Below are 21,343 nucleotides of genomic sequence, written 5' to 3'. Positions count from 1 at the left end.
TGCGCGGCCCGGGCACCAGACCCGGCCGGAGCCGCGGCAGAAAGTTGAGGTCACGTGCCGTGGCCGCGGCAGGAGCGCACAGCCCGCGCCCCGGGGACGCCAGGCCCGGGGGCTGCGGCGCTCTCCGAGGACTCGGGGGACGCGAGCACACACTTGCACAGACTTGGCTGACCAAAGCGCGGGTGGACGCAAAGTCTGGGGAGAGCGTGGGTCCGGCGGTGGGCAGCGAGCAGAATCGCGGTCTAGGTTCGGCTCCCGGGGAAGCGCCGCGGAGGGCGGGAGAGCAGGAGGTGCAGACCCCTGACCTCTGACCGGGCCCACACTCTGACCAGCTCTTGTTCAACAAGTTCAAGCTGCTGGGAGAGCTTAAATAAGAATTAATCTCTTAGAGATCGGGATCACTGCATGCTCGGCGTGCGCTCTCGCAGCGCGGTGCAGGGACCAGGACTCGAGAAAGCGCCGAGTCGCAGGAAGAAGGGAGGGAGGTTGGGGGTGGGGGACTGATCCTGGGGGTGGGGGTGTTCTCCAGAATCCCTCTGGCTGGGGAAGACGCCCGCTGGAGTTGACCTGCAGGGGGGAAAGCTCTGCAACCCCCCACCCCATCCCCGCAGCCTCGCAGTCCCGATGCAAATAATTGTCGCCACAGACGCTTCTCCCAGTTTTCCGAAGGGGCTTTGCTTTGGGAAGCCGGCTGTGGGAATCACCCTCCCTGCGGCTGGTGCCCCAGCAGACCGCAAGAAGGCCGCGGGAACGCCGAGCCTCTGTCGGATCCCATCCCAGGCCCCAAGTCCGCACACAGCTTCCTCCGCTCTAACTTTCCGCAGATAGTTGCAAAATGAATAATTACTCACCTCGGGCCAGATCCAAGTTTTACCCACCAGACGGGGCACGGGACCAAGAATGAACCAATTCACATGGCCATATCCGGCGCGCACAGTCACACAAACACACAGCCACCCAGTTTCTCCCACGAATCTGTCTGGCACTCTGGAGAGAAGGAGGAAAGCGTTTTGAGAAAGCTCCATCTCCCCCTCCCCCTCGCCATGAAATATAATAATTCATCTTTATTACAAGAGCAGCGCGGTCCTCACCATCACGCACTCACAGAACCCCACTCCCAGATTCACGCTCTAACTCGTCAGTTCTGAGAGCGCCTGCATTTTCCTTGGGAGCCGCTTGGAGGTTCATTAATATCATTAGCATTTAACCCCCCTCCCTCTTCCCATCCCCTCCCCGCACATGGCTGACGTCAGACCCCGCCAGGAGTTGGGGGAAAAGCTAAGTGGGCCAGGGACGCCCTATTCCCCTCCCCGCGGCTGCCTGTCAGAGCGCTCCTGGAGATATTACAGGGGACCCAGCCCGCAGCGACAGGCACAAAGTCACGGGGTAATGAACTTCTGGGACCCTATGCCGCTGGGTGCGCGGCTCTCCCGGGATCCCCGGACCTGGCCGCCCGTTTCTGCAGAAGGTTTTGCAGCTCTCTAGTTCCCCCACACCGCGCCGGGCTCCGCAGCGCCCAGCCCATCTGCCCGAGACTGCGGTGTGTCTTCCCTTCTGGCCTTCCAAGACCAGCGGTCTCTCCAGATCCGTCCACATTCTGCATGCCTAACGCAGAGGGAGAAACTGAAGACTGATACAGGAATGGGGAAAGAGAGGGATTTTGCCCTTTTTGCTCTGTAGGAAGACCATTTTCGTGTCTCCATCTCTGTCCTTCAGTCCCTCTTTCTTGCTGCTCTCTTCTCCCCACTCCCTCAAGCCTGTCTGTCTCTCCATTTGTCTGTCCACGCTTGTGTCTATACCAAGCAACCTTCCCAGCAGCTGAGGTTTTGCAAGAGCCGGGAAGAAACTTAAGGATGCTTAAATTTCCACTGTGGAGCGAATTCTGAGCGCCCGGGGAGCCTCGCAGCGCGTCACCGACACCCACCTGTCCCGCCCCGGAGCCTTTGCAGGCTGGAGGGCGGCTGGAGAGCAGCGGCGCCGGGCGGCGAGGCGGGCGCTGCCGCTCGGGACTCGGGTAGCGCCCACCAACCGCTCCGCCCCGGGGCCGCCAGCATGAGCAAGCCGGCCGGATCAACAAGTGGGTACCTTTCGGGCCGTCGTGGGGATCAGGCGCGCAGCCGGGGGCGGGCGGGACGGGAGGCTCGGATGGTCCTGCTCAGAGATTTGAGGCTCGGAGCCCAGGAGAGGAACTCCAGCGGCGGGTGTGCTTTGGCCCAGCTCCTTGTAGACCGTGAGTCGGAGCGTTTCATGGCGAGGGAAGAACCATTTCGTTCCCTCTGGATTGCTTGATTTGCCCCTCTCTCTAGTGGGGCGGTTGCGACCCAGGCAGCCCACCAGTCCTGCGAGTTGCCTCCACTTAGCCGCCAGTTGCCGGGAGGGTGGGGGGAGCGACGGGGGCGGGAACTAGGCCGCAGCTCCGGGCAGCACAATAATACATTCGCTCAAAACTCAGACTCCAGCGCGCAAAAGCAACTCTGCGCAAAGCGGATTTGAATGGAATGCTTTGCGCCTCGTTTCTAGCTATTTCAAATAATCCTGCAAACTGGAGAGCAGAAAAAAATTTAAAGTCACATTTTCCTTAATCCTAAATCCTCGTAGGTCATAACTGGGGAATTTAAAGTATGGAACCGCTCTAGCAAAGAGAGCACCGATTCCCTAATCCTAAGGACTTTTCGAGTGGGAGCTAGGCAGAGGCAGAAGTGTGCGGCCTGTTCTCTTCACGCGCTTCTCTCTTCCCTCAAACTTGCTTAGTTTCTGGTTCTCCCTCAGAAGGCCAAGATACGGCTGACCTTTAACCACCCCTAGATGCCAGCAAGCCCGACTCAATATATTGCGAACGCACTGCGTGCACAAGCGCCTGCGGAACCCGAGAACGTGCAGGCCTGAGCCGGCTTTGGGCAAACATCGCCACTGCGTTCGGGTCTCCCCGGGGCATTTCAGTTCCCGCCTTCCGGTGGCCCAGGGTTACGGTTTCCAAGGTCCAAGGCTGGGGATGGTCGCTGCCACAGTCCCCACATCCTGGAGTTCTCCCGCTGCCCTTGTTTTGTTGTTGTTTTTGTTGTTGTTTTGTTTTGTTTTCTTGCTTTTGGTATTTTGTTGCTCTGTGCTTTCCTCAAGCCCTCCTCCTCTCCCTCGCTTTCATTGTCCTGAGTCTTTGAAAGTTGGGAGATACTTCTGAGGACTGATAATGAAGTCCCACTTAAGTGGGAAGCAGTTCCACCTCCTCCCCCCAAAAGTGGGCTGTTTTCCCTTTGTCCGTTTGCTTGGGTTTGGGTGGTGCCTTAAAAAAAAATTAGAGTAAAACAAAAAGGGACAAGGAAACACGTTTAGACCCAGAGCAGAGGAAGGAGAGCAGGAACCCTTAACCACCGCCGGAATGCCAAGCCGACCCTTGCGCAGAACCGGTGTTTGCAGTTAGCCTTGGGCCTAGGCTGGTCCTTGCTGTTGGAATCACTGCGAAGCGACGCGAGCTCGCTTTTTGTGGCCCATGTTCCCACGTGTGAGGGTCCTTCCCAGGAAGGGCAGAAGATAACCTTTCCTGTTGCATTCCTAGCTTCCCTTGCAAAAACCGAAGTCCCTGGGCCTGGGCAGGCCTCCTGACTAGCTTATCCGATGACAGGCCTTTGCCTTCTTCCCTGGAAGTAAGAAGCCGCGGGCTCTTGCACCCACTTGGTGTGCGGAGCCGCCAGGGCGGGGTGGGGTGGGGTAGCTTGAAAAGGGAGGCCTTGGAGGCGGGCGCGAAGCTGGATTCGCTGGGGGTCGCGCCCGCGTGCTGTGGACCAGGTGGCTAGCGAACCCTCGAACTTTTAGGGGGAAAGGCATAGTGACGCATTGGGGAAACTTTGACGCCTTCCAACTTCCCAAGAGTCTGAGCCTGGCCTCTGAAGGCTCGAGCCCCAGCGCAGGTCCGGACGCCGCTGCTGAGATTTCTCAGGCCCGCAGGACAGCAACACCCGCGGGCGGCGCGGCGGCAAGCAGGCTCTCTCTCCTGATGGATGGCGGCCCCGGGGCCCGAAACCTGCCGGTCCTCGGTCCTGGTGGCCAGGAGGTCGGCGCGCAGCCGCCGAGGTCAGGAACGAGCCAGGCTGCAAGGTCTGCAGCGCGCGTCTCGCTCGGTTTCGCACAACTGCAGAACAGCGATGTCACCCGGGAGGCCTCCTGGGTGGTAACAAGAGTCAGGCCAGTAACCCCTGCAGCCTAAACTAACTTCTTTCAACAGTCTCTGATGGTAATTACAGTAATCGAAGCTGCCATATATCTTTAGGCAATTATGACACACAAAAAGCCTAGAGGGGACCCCCTGTCGAGGGAAGTTAACGATTTTCCAACCTCAGGAAACTCCCTCACGCCTCACGTCGGAGCTCGCTTAGCTTACTAAACCAGAGGAGCTCTCCAACCGGGTCAACTCGCTTTTCTGGTGACCCCAAGTCACCTTAAAGTGGCTGAGTGGCGGAGTCTGAGACCTAGACCCGCTATATGCCGAAATTTTCGAGTTCCTCCCTCCCGTGTCCCTCTCGCACCAGGAGTTGCTGCTCCCAGGTCTGCACAGAAGCACCGCCGACCTCAGTCCTGGCTGCGGGAGCAGGGGTGGGGAGAAGGGGATTGTCCCCGAGCCCCGCCTCCGAGATTCCCAAGTTGGTCCTCAGCCCCACACTAGCCCCTTTGGGGTTCTCTAGAGACACGTATTCCTGGCCCCCTGTCTGGATGGGAAGCAGGGGGAAAGAAATCCCGTTATTGCTCCTGCTCTCTCCATGCACGCGTCTTGGCATCATCAAAGGTGCTATGGGGAAGAGGACAGCTAGCGCGACAGTATTGCTGGACCCCAAACATGGACCCCAGCTCAGTCACAGGGTATGTGTTATGCAGGGAGAAAGCCTGCAAAATAGGGGAAACATTGATTTCAAAGTGACTGCAGCGCAGTCCAACTTGCATCCCTGGCTGCTGGGCGGCCGTGAGTTTCCTTGGGAGCAGCGACAGGCCACAGGGGGTGAGGGACGAGACCTGCTGAGGCTTCGTCTGGTTCTCTTCAGCCCGCCCCCCCCTCCCCAACACAACTACTCCTCCCACTCTGCTGGAGAGGGGGCGCCGAGGCGGTGGTCGCCGCGCCCTGCGACTCCCCAGTTGGCCTTTGTCGCCGTCCGAATTCCCATGCTACTCTTTTTGACGGGTCACTGGTGGCTCTATAGGCAGGTGCTACCGCGGGGTTGTAATTACCCAGGCCGAGCCTGGTGGTTACCGAGCCCCCCTCTGCAACCCGACCGCCCGCTTTCACGCTGCACGGCGCCCCCCCCCCCCCAACAGCGGTCCTTCCAAAGCGGGGACCCCGGGTGTGCGCCCACCTGGGAGCCTCGGAATCCACTTCCACCGCCTGCGGCGGGTGGGGGGAGGGCTTCCCGACGCCGCGCCGTGCCTCCCCTGCACCCCTTGTCCAGTTGTTTTTGCCGCAGCCCCTCTGCACCTCAGCCTGATGGTGACACCCAAACAGCGCTCCAGGCAGCAGCTGTCGAGTTTCCCGCAGGCCGGAGGCCGCCCCAGCCCCAACTGGAAACCCTCGGTTGGGAAATGCAATGCTAAGAAATGAATTGTTATTAACACGTTTTATTCACCATCACCATCATTATGAAGTTGTTAATTAAGATAACGGTCTGTTTAACGCTCCCTTTGTTTGCGGGAGGAAGGATTTCTAAGTCCTTATAAACTGCTCCAGCCTGGTTGGACTCCTGAGTCTTAGAGAAAAATAGTTCTCTTCCTTTTTGAATTTGCAAATATTACCGTCTCTTCAACACTCCTCCAGAGCCCCAGGCTTGAGAAAATTCCAGGGAAAGTTGTCTTCAGCCAGGCAACTGTTGAGGAGCGGGAGTGGAGGCAAACAGGCAAAGTGCTTTAAAAACTTAGCCTCAGACAGTGGCGGGAAAAATACCGGGTGGAAATGCTCCACACAGGCTCTCATGCAGCGAGCGGGCCTGTCAGGAGGAAAGAATCCAGGGACTGGGGCAAGCTGGGGTGGCTGCTGCCTGCTAACCTGCCCAGGAGGGGAGACACGGGTCTTACCCTCCGTACCCTCGCCGGGGCGGATGCTAGTTCCTTTGGGGGGAAAATATTTTTTTTCCTAAAAGAAATAATTTCTCAAAAGCGATCTATCAAGCATTATTTTTAATAGGTAAAGCGAAAGTTGGGTAATTACCACTACCCTTATTATCATTAATAATCCTAGTATTAGCATTACAATAATAATCCTAATAATAACCACCACCCGGCAGCTCGGGGAAAACTCGATTGCCTTCCAGCTGCCATCCCTGGTTCCAGCCGTGTTTGTTTTTCTTCTTTCCCCTTTTACATTTCAAGTTTGTCTCCTCGCGCGCTCACTAACAACTTTTCTCTGTTAAATGCGAGAGCGGGGGAGGGACCCGGCCAAACTTTCCGCGGAGCAGAAAGGCAGCGGCGGGCCGAGCTGCCGCCCCGGCCTGCTGTAATCTTTTATTCCAAAATGGGTCTCGGCGATTAGAGCAGACCCAAATACATGTAGCGGTGCATGAATAATGCTCATTGTAGGAAACTGACACTTGCTCAAGGAAAAAAAGTTTGGCTATAAAATCACTTCATTATTTGCTTTTACCGCAGCTTCGGGGCTAATCCCTTCAGAGGTCAGATTGCTTAGCATCTCTCTCTCTCTCTCTCTCTCTCTCTCTCTGTCCTCTCTCTTCTCCGCCCTCTTCTTCTGGCTCCTTCCCTGTCTTCCCTGCGATTTCAGGCCGCATTTTAGATATCCCCTGTAAAGTGTGTGGTGACCGCAGCTCGGGGAAACACTACGGGGTCTACGCCTGCGACGGCTGCTCGGGTTTTTTCAAACGAAGTATCCGAAGGAATAGGACGTATGTCTGCAAGTCTGGAAACCAGGTATCTCGGTCAGGGTTGCGCTGCTCGGCTTCCCTCTGCTGCCTCCCCCCTCCTTTGTTTGTGCCAAGGCCTCCTCTGAGTTTTCCAAGCTGCAGAGGAGACACCAGGCCCTGACCTCTCCATTCCTCTCCTCTTCTTCCTCCTCAGAGGCCCTTTAGCTTGGGAAGGGCGGGAGGAGGTAAGGGAAGACCGAGGAGTTTGCAGGAGGAAGTCTGAAACCCTTTGCCTCCCTACACCCCCCACCTCCCTTTAATCCTCTGACAGATTTTGACACTGGGCAAGGCCCACACCCAGAGGCTATAAAGCCCGCCCAGGGGACCTAAGGAACTTTGGAATCTAAACCACAAATAGCAAAGGGCTATTACAATCTGTTGCTTGCCCTTGTCCCCCGCCCCCTCATCCTAGCACCCAAGTTCAGTGCTCCCATGGCTGCCTAGGATGGCAGAAGTAAAAGGCACAGGATATTCCAATCAAGGTTGAGACCAAAAGTGAGTGTTGGCCATTTGGAACAGAGAGGAGTTCTCTGCCCTTTCAATTTAGGGGGAGCAGGGTTACTCTGGAAGTGGGCACGGGCCTTCAGTACCCATATGGCCTTGTTAGAAAAAGGGCAGCGTAAATGAGAAGAGAAGCTTTCCAAGGATGGAGTAACTGGCACCCTCTCTAAGATTTCCATATTTCCTCTTTATCTGCTTAGAAGATGTGCCTGGTTGGTTGTATTTTGGTCTTAAATAGGCAGATTTGTCTCCAAGAGACAGGGAGTCAGGGCACAGCTGTGTGTGAGTCAAATCTTCCAGAACACCTGAGTAGAGGCCCTTGATTCAGTTTCCAATTCAGTGACAGTCTTATTTCTACCTAAGAGATCAACCTTCTGGCCTGACACTTTGCCTTGTCTTTAGCCAGGCACACAGACCTTTAGCACAGGGCCCCATTTGACTCTCAAGGAGATCCTGGAGAGTGCAATTAGTCAGAAGGCATCCTTTGGTAACCAAAATGGTAAAATGTTTCCACCAATTAGTGTATCTATACATGTGCATACACATATAGTGTATGGAGCCAACAAATTCTTTTTCTGAAAACATGTCTGCTCATATCAATTTCTGATAGATTTGAAATAATAACAAAAAACAAGAAAATATTTGCACTGGATAGGTTGTTTTAAACTCTCCAGCCCTGTCACCTCTTTAAGTGGGTACAGAGTTTGGCATCCATTTGTAGCCTTACCGATAGAGACATCACATTATATATTCTCAAGACTTAATCCCAATAGCTCCATAGAAATATGGGATTACTGTGGGTCATCGTATTTAAACAGGTGTCTACTTAAAATCATGTTTTACATTTATGCATTGCACCACCAAATCAGGGAGTGAAAATCTCAGATGTTATTATTGATATTTTCAGTGGGGTTGGCTATCAGTTCAAACATATTGATGTCAGTCCAAGTACTTGTAAAGGAGTGATAATAGACTCATCAGGCTTGGTGGTCTTCTCCTTGCAAAGAGAATAAATGGATTGATCCGAGATGCTCATATTTCTCCCAGGCTCCAAATATTTATATACATATCACCTGCTTTGAAGATATTCTTACAAACTAATGAAGGCTTCCATTTTGCATTCTAGAAGGAAAACATTTGAGGATAGACATATGATTACATTTAGTAAAAATTTCTTAAAACTTTTTACCTGAAACTATAAACACTGGCCAGCAAAGGTGCCCTGAAAAACTTACTTAGGAACCAAGAATTCTTTATTTTATTCTAAGACTAGATAAGTGATATTCCAATTTATTAGTGACAGAATTGTTAGAAGTTATTATGAATCGCTATCCTACATTTATCTTAGACAAATCTAGAGGGGTGTAATCTCTTGAAACTATGTTTCTAACATGTAATTTTCCCCTAAGGGCCTTTTTAAAAAATTTATTCCAACTTCAGAATATAGGAATTTATGAGATTATGATGCCAAAAAATACATTCAGTTTGTTCTTTCTTCCCACTGTATATGTAACAACAGCAAATTTTATAAACACAGGAGAGTACAGACTTCTCATGTATTTTCTGCATATAAAATGCATGTGTAGATATCACTCTTTATGTATCTATGCATATGTTTCTACATATAGCAACACCAAATTAATTCCATAAGAAATTTTCTCTGTAAATTTCCTCTCTTAATGGACAGTATTTTCCTAGAAAGTTGCATTAGGTAAAACACTTATTTTCTCATGCAGCTCAGATAAATTTCTAAGGCAGCAATTACCTTTTTTCCTTAATCAGTTAATTGTGCTTACATTCTCAGTCCATGTTATCATTTTGTCCGCTATCTATCACATTGTCTTTCTGGTCATATTTAACATGGTGGGCATGTCTAGACTTTTGGCAGCCTTGGTCTCTTCCCCCACTTATAGGCCTTGCCCTCCCAACCAGTCCTGCAAGGATGACCTTCAGGGAATGGCACTGTTCCCATGAATCTGAACTGAGGCTAGTTTTTAAAACAACTCTCAACATGCTGGCTTCAAGAACAAAGACAAGAAAGAGGAAAGAGGAGAGTAGAAATAAATGGGAGGCATTTTTTCTGAGAGATAAAATGGGCTCACCCAGAAAATGACAAAATAAGGTAAACTCAAGATCTGAAACCAGAAAGAACAGGTGGCGGACAAGGGGCGTGGCAAGGACTCGGGCTGGGACGCCAGCTCCCCGCAGACCTCTGAGGCCATCTCTGAGGCCATGTCGCTGTCTTCGGTCCTGAAAAGTCTCGCCCTTGCTCTTCCAACTCCATGACTAGCGAAAGCTTAGCTCGCGAGTTGGCGCAAATCCGGCGCTTCTGGCGCTTCACCATCTTGCAGAAAGGCTTTTCCTCCTGGTCCGTTTTCATAGCGTCAGGGTCTAGTCCGCTAAAGTAGTCCCGGGAATCCCAGCCCTTTTCTACCTGGTCCTGCTGCACCAAGACCCGTGCATTTCGTGGACCCAGGTTAGCAGCTCCCTCGCTGGGCGGCAGGGTCGCTCCTGCCTCCACACCGTTTTCTCCGCCCACCACTGTCGTCTCGTCTCCAGTTTAAAAACCTGAAGGGCCGCTGACCGCCTGCGCTCTGTTCTAGGGAGGCTGCCCCGTCGACAAGACGCACAGAAACCAGTGCAGGGCGTGCCGGCTGAAGAAGTGTTTGGAAGTCAACATGAACAAAGATGGTAATCAGTACATCCTTTTATTCTTCTAATGTTGATTGAGTAGTAAGTAAATTATATGTACAGAAAATGCGCGGCGCTCCTATGCATGTAAATCATCTCCCCAGAACTTCTTTCCAGATGCTGGGAATTGGCCTCGGGCTTTCAGTCATATCCTTCCTATCTCTCTGCATAAGCCTCTTGAGCTCACTGAACTCCCTAGCACAAGATCCATGCCCATACATGAAGCGTGCGCCCCAAGCCACCCCCTGGAAGTCAGCGTTCTCAGGGACCCCCCCCCCCCGCTCTGTTGGGGGTTTCACTGCTTTTTTTTTTTTTTTTCTGCCTGTGTCTTAACCCTTCTTGCCTGCTTTACAACGCTGGGTGGTAAACTGTAAACCTGCCAGCCTCCTGCAGGATGTCACAGTCTGGAATAGTCTCTGGGGAGGAATTAGTGGGGACTAGGGGACGTATGTTGGGAGAGGGGGGTCAGACACGAAGACATGACATTCCGACATGGACTTCTGAGCCCCTGCTTGCAAGTTCAATGGGATTTGGAAAGCAGTCAGGCCACTGTGGTCATTTAGGCTTTTCCACGGCCTTTGGTTCTACAGAATTAAGTCGGCAGGGCCACACCTGCGGGAGCTTTCGACACCCAGCTCCAGAGGGCTTTCCAACACCCAGCAACTAACACCTCAGAAGTTTCTTGGGCCCAAAGGGTAGTCCAGGATGAGCTGGGAGGGGGGTCTTGGCTTGGTGCCAGGGTGCCCCAGGCTGGCAGGGCTGGGGATGTGGCTGGGAAGGAGAAATGAAGTCTCAGGACCAGGTAACTTGGCGGCCAGGTGGCAGCTCCCTCAGCCACAGCACTCACTGAGAGAGTTCCTTCCTCCCAAGCACAGAGCGCAGAAGGGAGAGTCCAACCTGTTGAACTTATGTATTGACAAGTTGTCAAGCTCAACAAGCTGAAGATTGCCCTGAATTAATTTGTTTGTTTAAACTGTTGATGGTAATTGTCACATTTCCCATGCCTTCCTCCAGCACACTCAGTGATGGGCTCCCCTCCCCCCCTCCATCTCATCCCCCAACATCCCCCCTGGGGTTCCTCCAGGCCAAAGAGTCTTCCCATAGGGATGGGTGGGGAAGTAGGAAAGAGGCAGTAGTATTGGGGGGGGAGAGGGCAAAGTCTATACAGGGACATCGTGTCTTTGTGCAATGCACCCTCTCCTCTACGCTGCTGACAAGGATACTCACTACTCCTGCCTGGTTTCTCTGCTATCTTCTTTGGATGGGAAGGAGCCCTGAATGGCAAAGAGACACTACCAAGTCTTGCTTCAGGGTTGGCCATTATCATGACACTTTGGGCCAAGGAGGAGGCCTCAGCTTTGTAATGTACACTTTGTAGGAGTTAGATGGAGTTCAGAGCACCCTTGGTGTTCACATTTCTTCTTCCTCTTCCCTTGACCTCTTGGGTTATCTTGCCTGCTAAGATGTGGTGTTTGGCACTGGAGTGCCTCAGGGACTAAGTATCACTGAGTCCCTCATCCTGGGCTTGCATCCTTCTGCCTTTTTCTACAGCTGTGCAGCATGAACGGGGGCCTCGGACGTCCACCATCCGCAAGCAGGTGGCTCTCTACTTTCGTGGACACAAGGAGGAGAGTGGGGCGGCAGCACACTTCCCCTCGGCTGCGCTGCCTGCGCCGGCCTTCTTCACTGCAGTCACGCAACTAGAGCCGCACAGCCTGGAGCTGGCCGCAGTGTCGGCCACCCCAGAGCGGCAGACCCTCGTGAGCCTAGCTCAACCTACACCCAAGGTCAGTAGCCTTGCTGGGCCCAAGGAGACTTGTACTGAGCAGAGGGTGGGAAGGAGCACACCGGTTCCACCTGAACTGGGGTGGAGTCAGCCAAAATACAGACCCCACAAGGTAGTGAGCCTGGCTCTGCAAGGAGCTCTGGGCCACTTGTTCGTCTCGGTTCAGCCAGGGATTGCTCAAGTTTGGGTGTGTACTTAAGTGACTCTCTGAGCTGGCTACAAATGTGGCCCACTCCTATAGTCCCTCTCAACAAGTTTGAAGTGAGACCCAGGAACCTGTATCTTTAGAAAATGCCCTGATGTGGAGCCTATTTAAACTGAGAGGGCAGCCTAGGTGTTCCTGGAGACCAGAGAGCAAAGGTTTGCTTTTAGAAGAAAGGACTTGTCTGTGGCTGGCAGAAGAAGCCCTGTGTTGCAGGTCTCAGGCTACTAATCTCTTGAGCAAAGTCATGCAACAGAGAAAAAGTGGAGCTGACCCTACTAGAACAGCTTGAGGAACCTGGCTTCATTTTCTCTGCTCTCCCTCACTCACTCCTGAGCCTCAAGGATTTACACCAGGATGGAGCCTTTATTCCGCAGGGCCCCTGGGGAACCCCTTCCTACCCCCTTGGAACTGCCCTCCTGGTTTCCAGCTGGTACCTACCCAAAGCCCCCACTCCAGGCCCCGAGGGGCTTGGGATCTCCCTGAGAGAAGGGCCAGCTGCAGTCCCACGCTACAGGGGAGCCAAACACCTGGGCACACATGCACAATATTTAATATTGCTTTCTTACCCTTGATGGGTATAATAAGCTTGGGAAAGTAGTGTTATGAATATGTTGTCAGTTATGAATGGGGATGCTCTGTGAATGATTAAGATGTCTAATTGAAATATTTCCATAATATACTAATCCTTTCTAAAAATACTCATATGCATATTTGTGTTTGGGATGCCTATTAATTTATACTTTTTTCACATCTATTTTTATTTACACAAACGCAAGCAGCTCTTGTCTAAATTGGGAGACAGGCCTGGCACTTGGCTCAGCCTGAGGAAAATTTGCTGCAGAGGATTGAAAAGCCAGATCCCTTCTGAGAAGAACAGGCCCCCAAAGAGTAGAAGTGGACTTCTCACCACAATTATTATTTCCTAGAATCTGTAGATATTGATGTTTCTTTTTGTGCCACCTACGGCAACTGCATGTTTAAGCAGAACATCCAAAAGCTTACTTCTCGCCCTGTTCTAATGAAAAACAAAAACAAAAAATGGAAGGTTGGGTCTTCTTGCAAGCTGTGGCTTCCTTACTCCCTGATGTTTGTCTTTCTTCCTTGCCCAGTACCCCCATGAAGTGAATGGGACCCCAATGTATCTCTATGAGGTCGCAACAGAGTCGGTGTGTGAATCAGCTGCCAGGCTTCTGTTTATGAGCATCAAGTGGGCTAAGAGTGTTCCCGCTTTCTCCACGCTGTCTTTGCAAGACCAGGTATGACCATGAGGGCACTCAGGTGTTGGGAGAAAAGACTTGGGAAAGAAGTAACAGTAGTCAGCTTTATGATAAATTACCAATGCCAGGGATCCAGTCTTAACAGCAATGAGAAAACTATTTTTAGTAGCTTCTAGCTGCCTTCTCAAGTATCTAGCTATGGGATCCTAAAAAACGTAATTATGTTATTGTATAAAAGTTGGATCTGTTCTATGAAAAACATACAAGAACATTACCTTTCCTGTTCAGTTTAATTGAAATATCAAATTTAATCGCAAATTTAAAAATCTTAATGATTTTTGAAAATTTTAATAAACATTGTTTTCTTAAGAACACTGAAACTGAGGGAAAATAACAGGTGATGAGAATATTCTCCCATAGATTTCTGGAACTAGTCTCCTTCTTTTATATCCACAGCTTTTTATTGTCATTGTGAAATTCACAGTTTGGGCCACTTATTTATCAGCATGTAGGATTAAAGGGTGCATTGTACACCTCCTGCAGGCCAGGCTCTCTCTTGACTCTGTAAGTGCTTTTAGAGATTTTGTAAACAAATAGGCATTGTGCATAATTCTGTGGTTGTAAATGACATTTGCAAGGAAGAAAAGTGTCAATAAAAATTGCATCCTGGGCCTCCCTGGTGGTGTAGGAGTTAAAGTCAGTGCTATCAAGCTAGTGCCAGCCACTGCAGCATGAGTTCGATCCCCCAGCCAGGGGACTAACCCACATGGCACAGCAGACCTCTTTTGTCTCTCCTGCTGCTCCCCTCAGCAGTGCATTTCAGTAGATCTGCCTGTTCTGTCCCTGGTGAATCCTCTCACCCCCCCACACTTCTGGCCTATACCAGTTCTTGCATGCATAAATAAATAAATCTTTTTTAAAAATTGCATCCTACCCAAATCCAGAAGTTTTGTTGTTAGGAATATCAGAAATGGCCTCTGACAGAATTTGTCTAACCTGAAGGGAAAGAAAAATTAGTCTCTATAACCAGTGACTGTCACCAGTGCGTGCATGGAAATGAACAACAGATTTCCCAAAAGGCTAATAAGTAGTTCCAAAAGCAAAAGATTTGTTTCCTTGATTCATGCTCTATCTAATTAAAACGTAATAGTGCCCCTTAATATGAAGTGTGTTTCCTACAGAGAGGCCTGGCAATGTGCTCAAAACATTTAATCTTCTAGCATGGGATGTTCTTTTTTCATGGCCCGACCTTTCAGACATGACCAGAATTAGATACTGTTTACCTTGTATTTTTAAAGTTTCTGTGCTTAGTGAAATAAAACTAAAAATAAATCATTTTGAAAAGTAAACCTTTTGGTCCAATTGTAATTTTGGTCATAAACCTTCATAATTCACCTTTTAGCTCCCCGAAGGAAATTCTTTCACAGAAACCATCCAGAACTGACTGGTTTTTGAGAGATTTTTTTTCAAAAATACATTTTTGAAGATGGTTAGACTTGATCAGTTTTAATGGTTGGCTCTAACCATTTACTTTGTGTGTGTGTATGTATGTATGTGTGAATTGGCTATTTTTTTTTTCTCGAAACAAGTATTTATAGACTCTTTAATCCAAACAAAATTTACTTACTGTCTGCCACTTAGCCCTTCGGTGGAAACCCTTCAACAACAAGCAAACTGCAGTGAAGTGGAATCCAGTATATTAATTTGGAAAAGGAGCCAGATCTTCATTTTAAATATTCAGTAACACATTTTATTAGAATGAAAATGACAAGCACCTTGATGCTGTCCACTTATGTGTCTCAGAAAAATCAGGCAGTGAGATGAGGTAAACTCAGCAAACCCCGATTAACATAATTACACCCTGATTTCCCTGCATGCCTCTTGGGAATTAGTGATCTCTCTCTCTCTCTCTCCCAGCCCCCTCAACCCTCCAGGGAGATGGAAGCCCAGATCTGCAAGCTTAGCCTGGATCCTCAACCCTGATAATATCAGCATTGTATATGAGGGGAATGTGTCTGCTGAGCTGCTAGTGGCATTGCATTGAGCCTGGGTCTGGGGAGAAGTTTTTAGGTGGTCAGGAACAAATGCAAGGACAATAAGAATAAACCCTTTCCTAACGAAGCAAAGTTTGGGAAATTGGAATGACTGACTCTCAACTGCATGTGCTTATCTATAGGCACCTTTTCAAAAAGGAAAATAAGGGGGGAAAAGGGAAAGCTAAAATATTCAGAGGGAAAATGACCAAGCTAGGCATTTAAAACACTTTTTAAAATAATGGAAATTTACATATTGAAATTGTTTATAAATTTATAAATTACACGCTATATTATATTATACATCTATTGTATGACAGCTGATGCTTTTGGAAGATGCTTGGAGAGAACTGTTTGTTCTAGGAATAGCACAATGGGCCATTCCGGTTGATGCTAACACTCTACTGGCTGTATCTGGTAAGAATTGCACAATTTAATGACTTTGTTGTAGAAATTACCATAAAAATACATTACTGAAAAAAGAACAACATGTAAAGAATAACAAATTCTTGCTGAACAATAGAGTATACCTGTCATTTATAAATCTATATTTAAATGCAAATAATGTTGTTTTGTTGTATTCATGACTGCTTGCATTGTTATTTAAATGTAAATTACTGTGTTTGTTATCATCCAAGAGAAGATTTTATATTAACTTTCATACAATATAGCCAGTTTACATGGAATCAAATATCTTAGAGTGACAATTGAATAGATATTGATATCAGGATTTTGTCAAAAATCAATATAAAATTGTGAAAATGCCTTCAGATTAGAGCATTTATACCATATTTTTATTCTAGGCATGAATGGTGACAACACAGATTCCCAGAAGCTGAACAAGATCATTTCTGAAATACAGGCTTTACAAGAGGTGGTGGCTCGGTTTAGACAACTCCGGTTAGATGCTACTGAATTTGCCTGTCTAAAATGCATCGTCACTTTCAAAGCTGGTAAGCAGACATCAACCCTGATCTCATCTCCTCCAGTTTTGCCTCCTCACTTATTCGACCACCTCAAAATTCAGACTGACCCTTGCAAAAAAAGCTGATGGCTTTCAAGGGTGCTAATACTTAGTCTGGCCCCAATTTTGATAGCATTGGGGACCTCCATGTTCTCCTGCTGGCCATCTGTGTCCAGGAGGCACTTTCCCCATCTATGCATCCCCGGTGCTGCCTATCACCTTTTCCTGGTCTTCATTTGTAGTTCCTACACACAGTGGCTCTGAACTGAGAAGTTTCCGGAATGCTGCTGCCATCGCAGCTCTTCAAGATGAGGCGCAGCTCACTCTCAACAGCTACATCCATACCAGGTGACTCTTGTTTGTCTTGAACTTGTACTTAAGAAAATTGCTTTCATTGTGAATGTGTGAGCAGGCAGTAAGAAGCCAGTTCTAACAATATGACTAATTATCCTGTTGCCAGCCAGTTAATTTAGTTAAAATTGATGTCCTCACCTATCTCTCAGGATGGGTGAGAGGAACAAATCAAATTAGATTATCAAAGTGAAAGGGTTGCCAGGATCATGACAGCTGTCCAGGCTGAACAAGTTGATCTGTCAAAAATAATCGAATGTATTTGTGGGACTGGACCCAGACATGGGAAAGGTCAAAAAACGAAGGCTAAAATGTTATGGTTGGTATAGTAGCAAGTAGTCATGCCATCCTTTAAAAAAGGCAAGTGCTTTTCTCTGGATGGTTTTCCCAAATGGAAGGACCAGAGAACTTTCTAGAGAGGTCATGTTGAGCCCTTTCATCACTGCTGTTTGACTTTGGCGATTGGTGTCTGTTGGGCTCATTTTGACTCACAACATCCACCAGGTTACTTCTGGCCACACAGGGCCACTGGCAGAAGCTGCTCTTGTGTGTATGTAGAAATGCTCAGCTACTGGAGTGCCAGAAATACTGTTCCCGGTTCCACCAAATGGAAAATCCACCCACAGACATAGACTTTCTGATTCCATTTCTTTCTTTCTTTTTTTTTTTTTAAAGATTTATTTATTTATGCATACAAGCGCTGGAGCACAGGCCAGAGATGCAGGGGGTGAGAGGATTCAACAAAGACAGAGTGGGGCACAGAACAGGCAGATTGACCAAAATACACTGCTGAAGGGAGCAGCGGGTGAGACAGGAGAGGTCTGCCTCGCCATGTGGGTTGCTCCCTGGCCGGCAGGGGATCAACTTGTGCTGCAGAGGATGCGGATTGCTTTGTAGTGCAGTGCTTAACCCCTTGCACCACCAGGGAGGCCCTCTGATTTCATTTCTAGGTAAAAAAAAGCAAGGCTAGTAGTAAAGAGCTGTAGAACCTAACTAACTTCTTAAGTTAGGGCTGTGGTAGATCTGAGGATAGAATAGTGTTGCTGTTCTTATTTGCTCTCTAGATTGACCTTGAAGGGAAACCCATGAAAGCTTGTCTCTTTGGTCTCAACATCACCCACAGATAGTGTTGGAAGTAACTAAATCAAATGCGTTAAGGCCTTCCTCCTTGAGGGGTCAGGGAAACCCAAGTCGACAATGTCCACTTGGGATGGTACCACTTCTGCTAGAATCTCCTTGTTTTTATTATAAACCTTCCTTTGAATACAAATGAGTAAACTTGTCTCCTGCCCATGGACTAGCATCAAAACTGTATTGAGTTTAGCATGTGTATTTATGCTTTTCCAAACTAAGGTGCCGTGGTTTTTAAGTGTAAAATCCATGTTGACTTTTGGAAAGTATATGGTAGATGCTTAATGTTTGTTCAAAAGGATAAGATTATAAAACAAAACAGTACATCATTTGGACACATTTCCCCCATAAAAACCGTCTTGTGTCTGGTAACTGACTCTCAACATTTAGAGCCATTAAGGCATAAAGAACATATCCAGTTACTGACTCAGTCAAGCCTTCGCTGAGTACTGACTGTGTGCAGGGCTCCTGTTGACATTGTGGGACACCAGAAAGACAAGACACTTCCCTTATATTTACAGTATGTAGGCAGAAGTGAGACTCCAGTTCAGTCTAAAGAAGAGAGAAACAAGATGGGGAGAAGCAAAGAGGACTTTAGTTGGAAGGGGTGAGGGAAAATCAGGAAAGGCTGATAGGTGGAGGAGACAAAATGTGGGCTGGCCCTTGAATGGCAGGATTTTGGCAAGGGAGAGGGGCAGTAGCGCACAGCAGTAAGGGAGGGGTTGATGTGGAATAACTGCCAGAGAGGTGAGTAAGGAGACTTAGGGAAGACCTGCCATGCCAGGAGGAGCTAATAGGGAGAATTAAACCCCAAATTAAGAAAAATCTATTTTAGAGAAATGCAAGTATACTAATTCACCCCTCCCCCAAAACAAGGAAATTATTCATGGAAGGGAGACATCTGCTTTGACAAGGAATTCTTTATCATGATACTAGCTACAGCTATAATTTAATATTAATATCTAGAGTCATGCATGTGACAAAACTGACTATGCCTTATTTCTTAGCTCCTTCAAATCAGTGAACATTCTCCTCTAGCACTTTCCTGTCTAGAAAAATAAAATCTGAAATTGAAATGAGAAGTTAACATTGCAAACTGAGCTAATTGTACATTAATTGTTCACATTGCAAACGGAGCTGATTGTTAGCGCTGTAAGCTATTTCTCTATCTAGGACATAAGGAGAAAGCTAGGAATTGATGTAGCACACAAATTATATTATAACAATAACTGAAGATCAAATACATGAATCTGTGACAGACCCAAAACACCTGAGGAGAAAACTTACGGTTATTTCTGTCAATGGATCAAGTGAATGGCATAGATCTCCTTAAAAAATCATTTTGAGCTAAGTCTCTCGCTCTCTTTCTCTCTCTCTCTCACACACACATACGCACACACACCCACACACGCACACACGCACAAGCCCCCCTTGCCATCTTGTTATTGTTTCCAGGTCGTACAGTACTCCACATATAATAGACAATTCTTGTTGATTGACTAACCAGCCCCTTTCTGTCTACAGAATAAAACAAGTGGGTGAGTAGGTGAGTGGATAATCTATTCACAGAAAATCAAGAGTTAATTGCCTGTGAATTCTCCAAATATCCACTTTTTCTGAAAGAAGTATTTTCCCACAGTGGTTTCTCACCGTGGGAAACTTCAACTATTGGGTGGATGCTCAGACATGATGGAGGCTTGTCCAGACAGCATGTGTCTATACCCACAGCAGGACCATCCACTCTGCTCATCCTGGGAAGAGAAACAGCTGTTGAATAGAGTAAATGGCCAAGGTGATACAGGCCTTAGGGTTACTTTCCAGGAAATATAGGAATTTTTTTCAGCAAGGAGAGCAAGTAGTAGAACTTAGGTATTATTTTTAGTATAGATAAATTTCACCATGTTCATATTACATTAGTAAATGGGATGGTCTTTGTCCATGGGTGGTCATGAAGCCGGGCAATGAAAGAGCCAAATGAGATCTTAAGGTGTCCAGAATGAATTATCAGCTTAGAGTCAGGTGGAAGAAAAGTATCTCTGTATGCTAAAAGAAAAGAGACAAGCATGGAAGTTGCTTACCTGGACTCTGGGTGCATGATGAACAAATAGCATCATCAAACAGTTCAACTCAGTCTTCAACGACCTGACTCCTATGAAGGAATTTGATATCTGTCCATGTCTGCTACTTGGTGTCCATGGGCTGAGCCTTGCTCAGTCACCGATATGTGTCCCTGAAGCTTAGTGTTTTATGTGGTTTGTTTCCGTGGAGTGAACCCTCCCTGTGAAGTGTGTTGATACCTGGTTCTAAGCTATTGACTGAAGAAGCATTCGGGCCACAATAAGGAGGTGGCTTAAAGCATCTAAAAGCAGCAGAAAATTAAACTCACACATCTGAACACAGATATATGTTGGACATCAAGAGAGAAAATTGTTAAGCAATTTCTCACATCTTTAATTATATGCCAATTTCATTGACATGAAAGTTGGGTGGCACTGCCACCCAACAGAACTTAGTCTTTAATTTGCAGTATAATAAGGATGGAATTATTCCTCAGAGTGACTAAGTATAATGCCTGAATAGTAATTTGTAGAATTGCTTTAAAAATGAATTCATTTTATTTGAGGGAAATAGCCTTGCTAAGGAGACTTAAGATTCAGAAAGAGTGGGTGCTATTGCATGGTTTTATGATGAATCATAAAATCATAAAATCATGGTTCTTTTCTACCCTGGGAACTGTTGAGTTTATTATTTGACCTAAACTTAATTCCATGTTTCTTAAAACTGTTTTTTCTCCAAACAAAATGCAACCCCTTTGCTAATGTAAAGACAGGCACCATGGGATTTTGGCAAAATGACTTGTGTTCTCCATTCTTCAATGATCTCACCTGCACACAGGGACAGTAGGCCTATCTGGGCCTGTGTTGCTGGGTAGCATGTTACTAGAGACCCAGTGAGGAAATCCTGCTGGAAATGGTATGTGTTCAAGATGAGATATTGATGCCCATTAGTAATGAATCTGATCTTGCTCTCACTCCTCATATTCCAGATATCCCACTCAGCCCTGTCGCTTTGGAAAACTCCTCTTGCTTTTGCCAGCTTTACGTTCTATTAGCCCATCAACTATTGAAGAAGTGTTTTTCAAGAAAACCATAGGCAACGTGCCAATTACAAGACTGCTTTCAGACATGTACAAATCCAGCGATATCTAAGCCCTCGAATACCCACTTTTCCGGATGGGACAGTATCTGATAAACTTCTACCCATGGAGAACAAGCCTCAACTAACAAACCCTTCAGGAAGCATAAGCCTGGGAATGTGTAGCCTTCAGGAAAAAGATGTCAACTGACACAAAACAGTTCCAGTAGCTGTGACCTGCTGCCTCAACCAGGATAGGGCAGCCTAGAAGTAAAGGGGACATAACAGAATCTCCTGAGCAGAGAGAACTCACTGCTGCAAGCTCTCCTGGGAGGGAGCTGCCCCAGGCCCGGCCATCCTGCCTCTCACCCGGAAGATCAGGCTGAACTCTCAGAAACTGAAACACAAGTAGAACTTTCTTTTCCTGTTTAGCATATGA

General features: G+C 47.9%; 1 protein-coding gene across 1 annotated transcript; it reads left to right on the top strand.

Annotated features, from left to right (window-relative positions):
- Positions 1-2,052: 2,052 nt before the first annotated feature.
- NR2E1 (nuclear receptor subfamily 2 group E member 1) lies at positions 2,053-20,978 on the top strand (the record flags this gene model as incomplete). Its single annotated transcript, XM_084227944.1, has 9 exons — positions 2,053-2,077; positions 6,752-6,897; positions 9,995-10,082; positions 11,634-11,869; positions 13,183-13,329; positions 15,644-15,740; positions 16,127-16,276; positions 16,530-16,635; positions 20,816-20,978. The coding sequence occupies 9 exons, from the start codon at positions 2,053-2,055 to the stop codon at positions 20,976-20,978; spliced, it is 1,158 nt and encodes a 385-aa protein (XP_084084070.1).
- Between the last annotated feature and the right edge of the window lie 365 nt (positions 20,979-21,343).

Source organism: Talpa europaea, assembly GCF_964194135.1.
Source record: "Talpa europaea genome assembly, chromosome: 2".
In the NCBI taxonomy this organism is placed as follows: Eukaryota; Metazoa; Chordata; class Mammalia; order Eulipotyphla; family Talpidae; genus Talpa; species Talpa europaea.
Note: the sequence above shows the minus strand (reverse complement) of the source record. Positions and strands in the feature narration are given on the sequence as shown.